The sequence below is a fragment of the Opisthocomus hoazin genome, chromosome 13 (assembly GCF_030867145.1).
Source record: "Opisthocomus hoazin isolate bOpiHoa1 chromosome 13, bOpiHoa1.hap1, whole genome shotgun sequence".
Taxonomy (NCBI): Eukaryota; Metazoa; Chordata; class Aves; order Opisthocomiformes; family Opisthocomidae; genus Opisthocomus; species Opisthocomus hoazin.
In genome coordinates, this window is record NC_134426.1 from 22,554,643 (window position 1) to 22,569,699 (window position 15,057).

At 48.6% G+C, this 15,057-nt stretch overlaps 1 protein-coding gene across 3 annotated transcripts in view; it reads right to left on the reverse strand.

The window, feature by feature from the left end:
• ULK1 (unc-51 like autophagy activating kinase 1) overlaps positions 1–942 on the reverse strand; it is an 86,502-nt gene extending 85,560 nt beyond the window's left edge. For 2 of the 3 annotated variants that reach the window (XM_075434521.1, XM_075434520.1), the window contains exons 1-2: positions 534–942; positions 178–328 (exon numbers count right to left, since the gene is read on the reverse strand). In XM_075434521.1, coding sequence (XP_075290636.1) covers positions 178–267 — 90 coding nt within the window. In that variant the 5' untranslated portion in view covers positions 268–328; positions 534–942. Of the gene's footprint in view, positions 1–177; positions 373–533 lie in introns of all 3 variants that reach the window. The other variant, XM_075434523.1, reaches the window with a different exon arrangement.
• Positions 943–15,057: the final 14,115 nt, after the last annotated feature.

Consider the following 15,057-nt stretch of genomic DNA (forward strand, 5'->3'; position numbering starts at 1 on the left):
CACAGAAACTCCAGAATAACAGCAATAAATAATCATAAATGTGTCTGCCATCACCAGAGCTGCCCCGGAGCCCAGGCTGGGAATCGCTGCCGCGGCCCGGGAGATGGGGATGCGGTGCCCGGCTCGGCCCAGACCAAAAGAGAAATTAAAAAATAAAACAAAAAGAGCTTATTTCACCTCTTTGTGCCTGCCTTTGAAGACCACGGCGAAGGCTCCGTGCCCGATCAGGTCCTTTCTGCTGAACTCAAACTTTCCCACCGTCTCCATGGCGCTGGGCCGGGGGGGGCCCGGAGCCGGCGGGGAGACTGCGGCCGGGACGGCTTCAGAGCTGCAAGGGGACGAGGAGGAGGAGGGCGGTGATGAAGGAGCTCCCTTGAAAGAAAATTCAACCTCTCCCAAGCCAAACACAAGGGAGCGACACCCCCAACCCCCCCCCCCGCTCCCCCGAGAAGCTGCCAGGAGCCCCGCGGGCGGGGGGAGCCTCCCCTCTCCTGCCAACCCCCCCGGCTCAGCGCCGGGCTCCGCTCCCCCACCTCGCCCTCGTCCATGGGCTGCCTCTTCCCGCAGAACGGCCGGGGGCTGGTCATTGTCGGGGGCCGGGGAGAAGCTGGCTCCTCAGCAGCGGGCCTCCCCCATCGCTTCCTCGGGACGGACCGGCGCGGCTCTCCCGGCGGCCGCTTCAGGCGGGGCTCCCCATGCCGAGCCCCAGCCCTCCCCAAAGGCGGAGAGTCCACCTTAAGCGCGATCCACCTTAACGCCCGGTCCACCTTACGGGAGCGGTCCACCTTAAGCGCGAGTCCACCTTAAGGGCCGCCTGCGCCCCCCGACTGTTTGCACGCAGCGGGGCCGGGGCTGCCCCGGGGTCCCCCCGCACGCCCGGGCTCCGCCGCCCGCGCTGGCCTCGCCGCCCGAGCCGAGCCGAGACAAAGCTCTGCGGAGCGCAGTGGGGCCGAGCCGAGAGCGGCGGCCGCGGCGCAAGCGCGATGGCGGAGGCGGGCGGGAGGCGGCGGCACCTGAGGCGGGGGGGGCCGAGCCCGGCGGATTTAAAGGCGCCGCCACCGGGCGGCCCTGAGTCAGCGGCGCGGCCCCGCGTGCCCTCGGCTGCTCCCGCGGCGGGGGAGGGGCGGGGGCCTGCCAGCCCCTCCCGCCCCGGCCCTCGAGAAACGCTTCCGACAGCCACAGAGACGGGTCCGCTTGGGGGAACTGTTGGGAATTCACCTCGGGGTCTGTGACAGGGCCCGGCGGGACGTGGGGGGCACAGGTCACCCGCCCGCCGCAGCACCCCCGCTCCCACGGGACGGCCGCTCTCCTCCCCGCGCTCGGGGCCGGGCGCCCGGGGCTCCGCTGCCCCTCCGAGGGGAGCAGACCCGGCCTCCGGCAGCGCTGGGGCGGGATGGAGGGCTCCGCCATCAGCTCCCCTCCGAGGAACCTCGCTCGAGACCCCACTGCGGCGCTCGGGGTGCGACCATCGACCGTGGCCGCGATGAGGAGCCTTCCCCGGCCTGAGCCTGCCGCTCAGCCTGGCCGTCCTCAGCCTCTGGCCGCGGGGCAACCCACCAGCTCTGCCCTGTGGGTCTGGGCCCGCGGGTCATCCAGCCGCTGCGGGGATGTTTGGCCCATCCCCTGCTCCTGCCCAAACCCACCGCCGGCAGTGGTACCGACACCGCTGCCTGCATCCGCATCGCGATGTCCCGGGCAGAACATCACATTCGCAGCAGCCCTGCTCACGCCTTCTGGTCTGACGTTTGCTTTTCACACGACAGTGCCGCATCGACCCCGCAGGTCGAGGGAGGTTCTCCTTCCCCTCTGCTCTGCCCTAGTGAGGCCCCATCTGCAGTACTGTGTCCAGTTCTGGGCTCCCCAGCTCAAGAAAGATGAGGAACTACTGGAGAGAGTCCAGCGGAGGGCTATGAGGATGATGAGGGGACTGGAGCATCTCTCCTATGAGGAGAGGCTGAGGGAGCTGGGCTTGTTCAGCCTGAAGAAGAGCAGGCTGAGAGGGGACCTTAGAAATGCTTCTAAATATCTGCAGGGTAGGCGTCAGGAGGACGGGGCCAGACTCTTTTCAGTGGTGCCCAGTGACAGGACAAGGGGCAACGGGCACAGGAAGTTCTGTCTGAATATGAGGAAGAACTTCCTCCCTCTGAGGGTGACGGAGCACTGGCACAGGCTGCCCAGGGAGGTTGTGGATTCTCCCTCTCTGGAGATATTCAAGACCCGCCTGGACAAGGTCCTCTGCAGCCTGCTGTAGGAGACCCTGCTTCAGCAGGGGGGTTGGACTAGATGACCCACAGAGGTCCCTTCCAACCCCGAACATTCTGTGATTCTGTGACCCGGGTCGGCACTGTGGTACCAAATGCGCACTGCTCTTGCCGCGCCGGTGGCTCTACAGACAGGTGACGTGACGGGTGCTCGGTGTCGCGACGCTGAGTGTCTGCAGCTATCACCGTTCACAGCAAAAATTAGGAACGAGCAGCTGCTCACGGTGACAGGCCTTGTCTGCTACGCAAACGCGGTGGCTGGCTGATACAGCGCCTGGCCTGTGCCCTTGGCTGCTAGGTAACCCGTGGGCAGGTACCATCCTGCGCTTAAAACTTTGGTGGAAAAGTGACAGCGTATACCGCGCGCCGACACAGAAGTAGCAGTGCCTGACCAATGGTGATTTGCATCTCACATTCCAGCAGTTGCTATTTAGTCCGTAGCAGGAACTGTAAGACAATAAGGGTATTCCTTAATAGGAATTTGGTCACAGTGTCTGTTGAAGCAGCCTTCAGAGCAAAACAAGGCGCAAGTAGCTTTGTGATTGTTTTGGTTTGGCCTGGATAAATGGCAGATGCCCACCAAAACCGATCCTGCCAGCAAACCTGCTCCGGCACAGGCTCCTCTCTCCATGGGTCCGCAGGTCCTGGCAGGAGCCTGCTCCAGCACGGGCTCCCCATGGGGTCACAGCCTCCTTCAGGCATCCCCCTGCTCCTGCATGGGGTCCCTTCCACGGGCTACAGGTGGACATCTGCTCCACCGTGGACCTCCATGGGCTGCAGGGGGACAACCTGCCTCACCATGGTCTTCAGCACAAGTTGCAAGGGAAGACTCTCTGCTCCGGCACCTCAAGCACCTCCTCCCCCCTCCTTCTTCACTGACCTTGGTGTCTGCAGAGTTGTTGCTCTCACACCATCTCACTCCTCTCTCCTCACTGCCATCTCACCGCAGTTTTTTTTTCTTCCTCTTCTTAAATCTGTTATCAGAGGCGCTACCACCGTCGGTGATTGGCTTGGCCTTGGCCAGCGGCGGGTCCATGTTAGAGCTGGCTGGCACTGGCTGTATCGGACATGGGGGGAGCTTCTCATGGAAACCACCCATATAGCCCCCCCCCCCCCCCAAACCTTGCCACACAAACCCATAACAGTGATTTCAGCAGAAACTAATTTAAAAATTGCCTGTTTTAAAAACACAAGATACATAACTACCTGTTCTCTTTCTCACTTCTAGGCCTGTGCCATCCATGAAGTCTAAAATTTCAGGCTTTTGCCAATAATCCCAAGAGGTTAATTAAAAAACAGAAACTGGTAAAAATGGCAAACATCATCCAGCTTGCAAAAAAGTCAAGCTACTTGGCAAATGACAGACACGGGAATTTATTTTACCGGCTGTTAAAAGCCGCCGTCTCTAATGCAGAACGTAACCGTTACAAAAGTTTAAGGCAGGAAGTGAAGAAAATGTTTTGAAACACCTCAGATGATCTCTAGGCAGGCAGAATCTTGCATCCCCCTTCACTGGAAAACAGCCAGGGCACTATGGTTAGCAAGTGTGCTCTTGCGAGGGCTGCGGTAAAATCTCTAGTGACCACAGGTGCTTCTGCCTTTGCTTTCCCAGCCCGGCGAAGACACGCAGCCCTAGTGCTGGGCGAAGGAGGAAGCCGATACGAATGCTGTTCAGTTAGAGGCCAAAATATCAGAGTGATGAATGTGCTTTGTTCTGTACTGTGTGTGCTTATTTGTTCCTTCACGTGCTGATGGTTGTGAAAAAAATGTTTAACTTCGATTGGTTTTGATTAAATGTTGGGTTCTAAGATAGCTTTCTGCATGCAGCTACATACAGGGCCAGGCAGTAGAGTCAGCCTCCTCCCTGTTAGTATTTTATTTTTATTCTAAGCAAACAGAGTTTGTTTCTCAGCAGGATCACTGGCTGGCGTTCCAGTGAATAGGTGGAGCTTCAAAGTAGCGTACGAATTGTGAAGGTGCTCGGAGGTCTCCACGAGGATCAGGCCCAAGTGGTACTGCATGCCACGCGCACACACGAGGCACAACGCTTCCTGTGAGCTGACAGTTTAACGTTTGTAGCAGTTATATGTCCCTCAAATGTGTATCCCAAAAATTGGCTAGGGAAAAGATTTCAAACTTCTAAAGAGATTTAAAAACTGACCCCAGGACAACTAATAAGTGTAATGCCACCTGACAGCGAGTACAGTTTTGAGATATTTGGAGTGCGCTCTGCAAACACATGGTGTTAGCAAAACAATTGTTCGTTTTGGAACAAAGGCGGCTGAAAAGCTTTTTAATTAAAAGTAGGATTCCTCCCATTTTATTTTCTGTGGTTTGCTGATTAAATGCTTATGCTCTATCAATTCTTCTCTGATGTCCAGAATTCAGTGAGAGCATGTTTAGGCCAACATCCAACACATGCAAATTCTGTTCTCCTCCCACAGTCTCCCGTTTACTAATGATGAAAGTACTACCACCAGCACGTATTCAACTACTTCTTTAGATGGAGACATTAATCTTTGAGGGGACAGAGTATACAGTTCAATTTACTAATGCAAAACATGAGTGGGGGAAGATCTACTGCTGTGATTTACCATGGGTGAAGAAAATTATAAGCATACACCCATCTGTGGGAAACCCGTGAACATTTGCTTGAAGTTCTTTTTTTTAATTTAATGCAACTTTATTCTTTTTTCTAATTCACACGTGAAGGAAAGCAACAGACAACTGATATCCTGATGACTCAGGTGATACGCTTTTCCAGTACCATGTTTTAATCAGTAGTCATAAATATGGCTGTTTCTAACTGCCAGAATCCAAGAGTGCCATCCTGACCTGTCGGCTGCAGACATGTGACATAATTATCTCTGACACCACCTCTGTGCTGTGAAATTGGTGAAAGCTACAGAAGTATGAGGGAATTATGCAAGAACAAGCAAACTCAGGATGAAGATTTAGAATAAAGAGAGAATAAAGATTTCCATCTAGGACCAAACTGTTCTCAGCATAGCCCAGCCTATGGAATAAATTATGCGTGTACCTAACCAGTAGCTCAAGTTGTGACTGAAGCACATGTAGGTACAACCACACCAGTTTTAAACAAGTTAACTCTTTTGCCAGTAACCTGCAGCAACACAGACTTCATTCTGGACTGCAAAGCCTGCCTCGGAAGCTGGGCGGGTGCTGTGGAGGGCTGGTGCATGCTCAGCTGCTTGCTGCTCTGTGTACTTTGCTGTAGGTGCCAGAGATTCTATCAACACAAGAGATTTCAATCCCCACCTGATATACCCAAAGAGCAAGATGGATTCATTTGACTGTGTCTTCTAGGACAAGTGACATTTTACATTTGCTCCTATCCAGCAAAGACCTGCATTCACATGTCCCCAGGAACCTGCACCAGATGCGTGACGTGTTTCTCGTTGCTGTTCTAGACAGTTCTGACTACCACAAGCATCCTCTGTGGGCCAGACAGCTATCTTTCCCGAAATCCTCATGTTTTTGCTTTTCCAGTTTAGCAACTCCATCCCAGTGTTCCCCGCGCTGTCCCATGAGAGATGAGAAGCCTCACAGTGGCCACCCATGGAGCTGAACCACCGCATCTGGAAGGCGTGGGGGAATCCTTGCCCGGATACAATCGCACAGAACCAGTTCTTTCCCTGGCTACGTATCTCTGTTTTGAAATCAAAGTTCTGCTCAACGCAGAGGGAATCTCCAAGGCACTCCTGTGTAATCTTTTTATTACAGCAATTGCCTTACAGAGAGAGGCACTACGGGCTAGGAAAACAAATCACTGTTTCTGGAGGAAGGGAAATGCCAAACTGTGAGGCTTGGGCATATGAGCAAGACATGACTGAACAAGTTGCTGTACACGGACTGAGCCTGTTAATTTGCCATACATCTCCTCTTTGTGCGAAATGAAAACTTAAGCCTGAAGATGAGCTTTAATGTGAGCTGTAGCACAGTCATAGGTACATACAGAGGCAGTGCTGCTGCTGGGCAGTGCATTTTCCTCACGGAAATGGGTGCTTGAAACTTGTTCTGAGAATTTCACAGCCCAAAAAAGATGGACAGAGTAAGCACAAGAGGAATGATCGGGTATGGCTTGGATTCAGAGTACATCTGGATGAAAAGCAGACACTGTATTCATGCGGATTCAAAATCTGATTCCAGTTCAGACATGTTAAGACAGTTACACATCCGCTTTCCACACACATCCTAATAGCTGAGCAATCACCAGTATCCGGGCAGAGCCAACACTAACCTGAACGCTGCAGCTTTTGCCAGATTCACCAGGAAGGAGTGAAGGAACCGAATATGGAGTGCTTGGCTGAAAATCAGTCCGGTGGAAGAAGTATGTGGAAGGTCCACAAATATTTGTACATGTGAAAAGTAAAGATTAGCTTAGCATTAATGAAGACAAGAATTTAATAAATTTAATAGAAGACAAGCTGCAGGCTGAATTTAATGAAGAATTAAAATGACATCTTTTAATCGTACCCATTTCAGATGTCTGTTAGTAGATTAGATTCTGGCTCGATTAAAGCAAGGATAAGACACAGACTACAGTAGAATTGCACCAAAGTCACACCAGAATGAGTTTTGAACACAGCCGTGTTGTATTGCATTCCTGGAGAGGTCGAATGGGTAGATCAATTGGGAGCCCTGAAAACATCTGTAAATTTACAGTGGCAGTGTAAGTTATGTCAAGAGTATTTGTTCATACCTTGCCAGGGATCTGCAGAAACAGTGTTTTAATGCTGCTAAAATGCTTTTGTCTTGGAACGACAGTGATCCCCCACTGACAGCATCAGCTCTTGATCAGTGAAACTAGAGACACTCCATTAAGTGACAGAGTTTACAGTCTGCTCCCTACCTTTCACAGCCAACTTCTCTCCCCCCGTGGCACGCACAGCTGAAGTGAAGAGAGATGACATCTAAACATGGGAGAACACAGCTGGGAAGACTGGATGTTTGAATTATCGGAGCATTGAGGTTATTCAAATGCCAGTTGCTCGAGCAGTATGGCACTTAGCATTGTGCACAGGAGAGGAAGAATCGCTGTCCATGCACTTCCATAGCCCTGTCGTATTACGTTCTGGATTTATTTACGCTGCGGGCCCCTTTATTGATTAATACTGTTGAGAGATTTAACTAGCCACTCAATTATCCTGGCAGGCCAAGTCTGAGATGTTTTATTACCCCCCTCCCCACACATATACACCCTCTCACTGAACAGATTTTATGAATTATTGAAGGCAGCATTTTAATGTACTCAGCAAGGTGCTCTGGCAGGGGGCTTCCTAGGTTCCCCTTACATTTTAATATCAGATGCATTTCAGCTACTGGCAGAGGGCTCTGGGCACTAAAGGCTGCACTCGGTGTTCAAATCTGTTAATGCTCACATCAAGGACCATTACCTAATCTGCCTGTCAAGCAGCTGATTATATTAAAACGAGGTTTGCCAATAACTAAGAGAGAGTCTGCAAATCCTCCACCCAGAGCAGTCTGTTTTCAGCCTAATTGGAAGCTATTTCTTGCCAGAACACTGCTTGTCCATAAATCAGCAGCTATTGTCACACAGTTCTGTGCAAGACCTCATCTCTGTCCTGGATGAGAACAGATCCACCCTCAGCCTCTCTCTGCACACACAGTTTGGTCTGTGCCATCCATGGGGCCCCTCACATCAGTCCTGAGGAAGCCAGGTTTTGTTGGGAGGGTACACAGGCTGCTCTTCAGCTAGCACCCTGCTCCTCTGGAACCCCCTCCAACGCTTGTGCAGGTTAAGAGGCTCCTCTGCAGCAGCTCCAACAGGCTCCATCCCTAGCCCTTGCTTTGGTGACAGCTGCGTTTAAAATAACTGCTCACCTCATGGGGGAGGAGGCGCAGGAGTGTCACATCCCTTACCTGTCCCGTCTACGGAGTCATACATCTAGGAGGACAGAAGAAGGTCGCTCAGCCTTCAGCCTGGGCTTCTCTCCAGTTAGGGAAGGGCCAACGTGGGGTGAGGAGGGGGTATGACTTATATAGGGGAAGCCTCCAGGTGTAAGGACCACCTCCTTCTCCAGGAAAGAGCTGAAAATCAGGGCCAGGAAGAACCTCTCAGCTCAAGAAAGTCTTTCCAAAGCAGTCCAAGTGGACAGTGAAGTCACATTTATCACCTCAAGTGTCTTTGATTGTCTCAAAAGCAGCCTCAAGACAAAGATCACCTATAAAAGCTAAAATATTAGAAGCCAGCAGTGACTTCCCAGAGAAGCCTGTATCTGCCCTGTTATGAATCAGAGGCCTCCTTGTTTTTCCTGCTCCAAAACCTGCCCATCTGAGAGCGGGTTTAACACCCTTTCCCTGCTGCCTTATGGCAACGAGCTGCAGAAGCATGCAGACTTATAGAAACATCCACCTCTTCCTCTGCGTTGTGAATGTGGGAAGAGACCTGCAACAGCTTAAAAATGGGATTCTTGGCCATTTCTGGGGGGGAGCTGGGCGCTTTCTGGGTTTGATGCATTAGCACGGCTGCCCCTAGAGAAGGGAAGCACGGCCAGGAGAGCCCCGCGGCTGGGACCAGCTCGCTCAGGATGACTGACTGCTTCCAGCAAGCTTGCAGCTTCACCTTGGGAAGTTAATGAAACTTTCCTCTTTATGACTAACTGGCTTGGAGGTGCCTATATTTTCAAGTATACCAGTAGCATATACAATTTCAAGTAGGCATTGGTCCAGCCGAGACCTTACTCGTCCCACGTAAAACCAGGGCAGAAATGAGTTTTCTGTATTTACAGACACACATAAATAACAGCTGTAACAGTGAGGAACATCCACAGGAGATAGGACAGGACAAGGCTCAGCAGCAGTGAAGGAGATCTCTCCCCCTGCTGATGGGCTGGGGAGGGAGCGGGCTGCCCGGGCAGCAGAGCACTGTCGCTGCTGGAGCCTGTCGGGGACAGGTTGGGCAAACATCTGGCAGGAAGGACCCAGGCATGGTCAAACCGTGGCCTTGGGCAAGCAAGCTATGTCACACCCAGCTCTCTCCCCCTTTCTGCGCTTTATTTTCAGTGTTCTGCTTTTGGGCAGAGGCTGACCAGTTTCTCTCCCTAAAAGCCCAAGATGAGCAGCTCCTCTTAACTCAGGCCTTGGAAGTTATCATCCTAGTCCCACTCAGAGGTACAAAGAAAGATCACCTGGGAAAAAAAAAACAACCCAAAAACTCAAGCTCTTCCTCTGGACCTGTTATCAGCCAGCTTTTTCAACTGACAAGGACAGGCTGCCTCACAGAAATATAAAATTCAGCACAGATGGGCCCTGCAGCGAGTCTGGACACTGCTGTTTGCAGCAGCGAGCAGCTGGGCTCTGTCCCCGTGTTGCAACACTCCAAAGCAACGATCCCTTTCCCTTGCACATTTCTAGGAAACCAGAGGGACAATTCTCCAGCAAGGAAGCCTGAAGCAATGAGTGATGTGAAAGAAAAGTTTTCGGTGGAGCATCAGAAGAGTTTCTTAAGTGTTGAGCGCTTTCAAACACATTAAAAAAAAACAAACCACCACTGATGTGCTAAGATGTCAGACCTACCCATATCTGTACCCCTGCACTTATTGACTCACAGAGAAGAGGAAGACATAAGGGCAAGGAGGTAATGAAAGAAGAGCTATTTTTAATCTGATTTTTAAATTTCTTTCTTTCTTTTTTGATCATCTAAGCTTTCTGCTCCATGAATTCACATAGCAATTGCCCAATGCAGTTTAGGTGAAACACTTGGCTGGGACCGAAGATCTCTAGCTGCTGACTTCCTGCCTGGCAGATTTGAGATGCATTTCTGAGAGGTATCTAGGTACTTAGCTCCCCTAGCTTGCTGTCTCTTCCTTTCCCTCATCTGTGTAAATGGCAAGGTCCTTGAAGACCTAATTTCTTATAATTATTTCTGTACTACTTTGATTGTGGTAGTGACTGTAATGCAGTAATGATTGCATCCAATTAAAGATCAGAAGTGTACACACCTCAGCATTTGTCATTTGCCCTTTGTCAAATGCTACGAGGTACAATCACTAATAAAAACAAATATCTGAATGAAAGCAAGAGCAAAAGGGCTAACCCTGATTTAGGAATTCTCTGTCCATAGCTAATCCCCTCCCCAGGGCTAGGTAAGAGTTGTGAGAGTTGTTCTGCCAATAAGCCAGGTTAACTCTAGTGTTTCCCAGTAGAGGATTTTTTCTTCACTGACACTATAAAATGTTGCAGGATGCATTTGCAATGTATATCCAGGCGTTGGGAAGACATTTGGCCTGGCAGTACCAGACAGCAAGATCACCCAGAACTCTGAGGGCTATGGGGCTTTCTCATGACTCATGAAATTGTAGTCAAATATTCCAAGACTCATGGATTAACCTAACAAAACCCAGAGGGAAGAAAAGCTATTGGATTGTTGGTTGACAAGAGCCTTTTAAAATTAACATGGCATAATAAGCAGGACACCAACATCCTCTTTCTGACTCTTGAGAAACTCATAAGGAAAAGTTTTACCCATTCACTTATTAGCAAGGGACCTCAGCTGAGGTTGTGTAATTAGGATGGGACACTTTTTGCAGCTTTGAGGCTTGAACAGCAGTGTTAATATGATCCAGTTACGGAAACCATGACCACACGTAACAAGCTATTAATACTAGCTTATATTTAAATACAGTTCTCTTCCATTCTACTGCAAATAAACAAAATGTATCAAACAGAAACCAGAAGGGAGCCATAAACGAACCACAAGCTAAAATACAGTAAACAAGGTTACTGCCAAAATGTTTTGCACTTGTTTAACACTGTAACAAGAGTAGTCTGACCCCACGGACAGGGCACAGCAGGGGAGTCTGAACATACATTTCCGAAGTCCTGGGCATTCATGCTCCCTGCTTTGCAATGAATTTCCTGGGAAGCTCTGGGCATCTCTGCGACTACAAGATAACCATGCTGGTAAATTAAATAGTGCAGACAAACCTCTCTAACCCCACTATACCTCTGTTCTCTCTATAAAATATGGTGAGTGAAATTGCAGAGTAGAGAGGATGAAGTACATTAAATATTGTGGGGCCAGTGATCGACTGCGGTGACAGAGGCCATAGAAAGGCCTGGGATGCTGCCGGTCGAACAGATATAAATTCCAGAGGATCAAAGGGATTGGCAGTGGAAAGCTGGTCTGCTGTGGGACTTGCAGGGGATAGAAAGTGCCCCATTATTTTTAATTTGGCATTTAGTCTCGGCCTGACCCTTACTGTATCTGGGATCCTAATGGCCTGTTTGAATTCTCTTGTATGAGGCATAATACTACAGACCCAAGTCTAGGGAGTAATACATTTTGCATTTAAAACAGTCCGTTTGGTTTAAATAACCTATATTTTACCATTCCAACGATACTAATTATAAGTTAGAGATTTTCTCTTTTAGAACCTATATATGATGCATAAAGAGAAAAAATAGGTAGAAGACTAGAGTTTAAATGGTATCTAGGGGAAAGAGAGGAACACTGGAACTATTTGTTTAAGAGAACTTGTTTATTTTTTGATGACATCATCCTGTAGTTTATAAGACTAGGATTTGCTTAGCAGAAGTTCCTTCAGATCTCAGGGTTTGCACTGAGAATCAGATTTTTCTGTCAACAGTCTTAATCTTTTAAACTAATATAGTATCATTCATGAAAAACTCCAAGCACTTCATAGTACTTGGGTTGTGTGTTTTAAGACTATACTCAATCATTCTCAATTTAATGTCGCACTCGTCTAGGAGCTGAGAGCCTCAGCCAGATGAAACAATTTAATTGTATTGACTTGTGCCAGCAGAGGAGCTGGCTAATGCCAGCCAACATGATTAGGAAGAGAATCAGCTTGACAGACGTGTGTAACCGCTGTGGCATCAGTTTAATGTGTCACAGGACACCAAATTACAGCCATGATAAAAAAATCTGCTGATACCTGTACGGGTACAGACTGTTGCGTAAGGCACAGAAGGGCTATCCCTGTGACTCTGACACAGAAGAAGCCCTTGTACATGAGTAGGAAGAACAGCCATAACAAGATGCACACTCATTTTCTCACATGCGTGCATATTCATTCTGATCATTGCATGTGAGTGAGAGCTGGAAGGATTAGGTCTTTGTAGATGGGAGGTTTAGTTTTTCTTACAGTGAGCTTCAGAGGAAGGGTCCCCGTGTATCCAAGCAGAACAACCCAACATTGTTTAGAGAAATATAAAAAAAAAAATATATATACCAGAAACAAAACAAACGTCATCAAGCACTGTCACTGAGGATGGGAGTTGCCACCCCCATCAAACCAACCTGCCTAAGCTGATCAGAGAAATTCTTTTTGGTTGGATTCCGTTAGAAAGACCATGCACAGATGGGCCCTGGAGCAAATGATACCATTTTAACAATGTAAGTATGCTCTTATCTGAATCACAGAGGATCTGGTGTTACGCAATGAATCAAGCGTTCTCCTTACAACCGTTCAGCCAGCTCCCTCATGATACAGAGGAGGCACACACCGTCTGCATCACGCAGGAAACGTCCTGCCTGTCCCCAGCCATCAGCACAGCATCAGCCTGGTGAAGGCATCACTGTGCATCGCAGCAGCGAGTTGTCAGCTTCCCCGCCGACAGGTCCCGAATAGCACACTGCATTCTGCATTTAGTCTGGCCATTTGCTGCTTTTCTTCAGCAAAGCTCTCGTCAACTCTTTTGCTTTTAAGAACAAGCTATTTCAGTACAAGTGCCTCCTCACTGGAGCGCCGGACGTTGCAAGCAGGAATGGAGAACCACTGGGCTGCTAGCCTACAAGGCTGCCAGAATACCTGCCTGATTACTTCTAGTGAGTGCGAAGATGTGAATAATTTCAAGAGAACAGAAGTAAAGCAGCTGTTCCAGGTTCACAGTGTGCAAAGTTTAATGCTGGCTTTAATCGTGTTCTGTAACTACACAAAATGACTGGCTGATACATTGCTGACTTACATAATGTCTGCTTTTTTTCTTTCTTTTTCCTGTTATTCAAGAAATCAAGGCCTCTTCGCTTTTTACCCACTAGTTTCATTGAAGTGTAACACCTCTTATCATACAGCTCATTGTACCAGGCTTTCTGCGTACCTGGGTTTTCTAGGAAGTTTCCAAAGGTGGTCCTTGTGCTGATTGCAAGAACTGTCAGCTATCAACTGTTTTTAAACAGACAATGATGCATACATAGCCTCTGCAAAGGGTTTATTTTAAACCTGTATTTCATTTATCTTGAAAAAGAAATATATTTGGAAAAGCTATCTCCTTGTGCTCTTGAGTCTTTGACCTTTACCCACTGTCAGTGCTAAAGACCCAAAGGCAATAAAAGATTTAGCCTTCTGCTACCCACTCCTCAAAGGTGTCAATCAGTCTGTGAATGTTAGGGCCAGGTTATGCTAATAAATTCAATTTAAGCATTCCTAATGTGGACAACATGATGTCTACCCACCTTCTACTCTGCCTGCAATATCTACATTTTAATACATACTTCTACTACAGCCCCGACAGGCATGGCTGTCAAGTGTCAGGCTGCGCAGAACAGGAGAGAGCACTTAGAGTAGCAGGCTACTGGGAGATTCCTCAGCTCTTACGTGAGCTCAGATGTGACCTAAGTAAGAAGGAGGGAGCTTAAAGAGCCTGTCAGAATGGATCCTTTCTGGAAATACAGACAGCAGCTGAAGCAGACTCAAACAGTGCTTCTTGTCTCTGTTGTGTATAATCCATAGGACAAAAAAGGAAGCCAGAAAAAGCTTCACCTCTGACACTAGTTTTTTTTCCTGAAGCTCTTTAGATTTTTGATAGTTTTTCAGTTACCCGAAGCAGAGATGATTTAACTTCATGCTATAAAATTAGGGGAGTAGTGCCTGCTGTGTAAAATGAAACACTAGAGATATCGTCTAAAGTACAGTAGAAAGAAGGTAATTACAGAGGGTATTTAAGCCTGAAGAGTCGGTCCTCTATGTTTCAGGGCTAGTGAATTCCTGATAAGAAATTTCTGAGCCAGAAAACTCATGGTGGGACTAATCAAAAATACCAAATTAACTTGAGAAGGCAATCAGAATTTGTCAAGCACGAGTAGTTATCCAGTCCAGACTGATGCTAGGAAAGGCTGGCAGTACTGTCACTTTCTGGGCATGATGGAAGATCCAAAGTAGTACCAAGAAAAAGACCAAAGTGGAGGGTGAAAGAAAAAAAAAGAAGGTGGAATTCACAAAGACCACATGGATATCTCCAGGCCTGGGCTACTGAGAAATGCCATCTTGTTAGAGATCAAGTCTTGCCACAGATTACATCATTTTTTGCAAGAATTGGCAAAAACTGCTGGCATATCCTACCGAAAAAAACCCGGAGATATTCCTGGTTCATTTTACAGACAAAGTGCCATGAGCACGTCATGCCTGTCTCTCTGAACTGAGCTGGACGAAGAAGTGCCCCAGGGCAGAGACACCCGATGTCACTTCCTCTGTCTTGGAGCCCTGCTCTCGAGCTAATGCTGGAATTGCACAGAGCCAAGCAGACTCCACAAGACAGAGCAGCCTAGGCTTCCTTGGGATTTTTTTTTGAACTGCAGACCTTCAGCTCATGAGTACATTGTGCAACCTCTGTTTTAGCATGACAGGGGGAAAAATAAAAAATATCTCAGTCATTGCCCGGATGGCTGCTTACCTTACCCTTCTGTGTTAAGACAGAAGTTAATATACTGATTACATTTACAATACATTGCTGTAGCCAGAGCGTTGGATGCTTGCAAGCCCTGCAAGGCTTTGAATCATAGGTTGGAAAA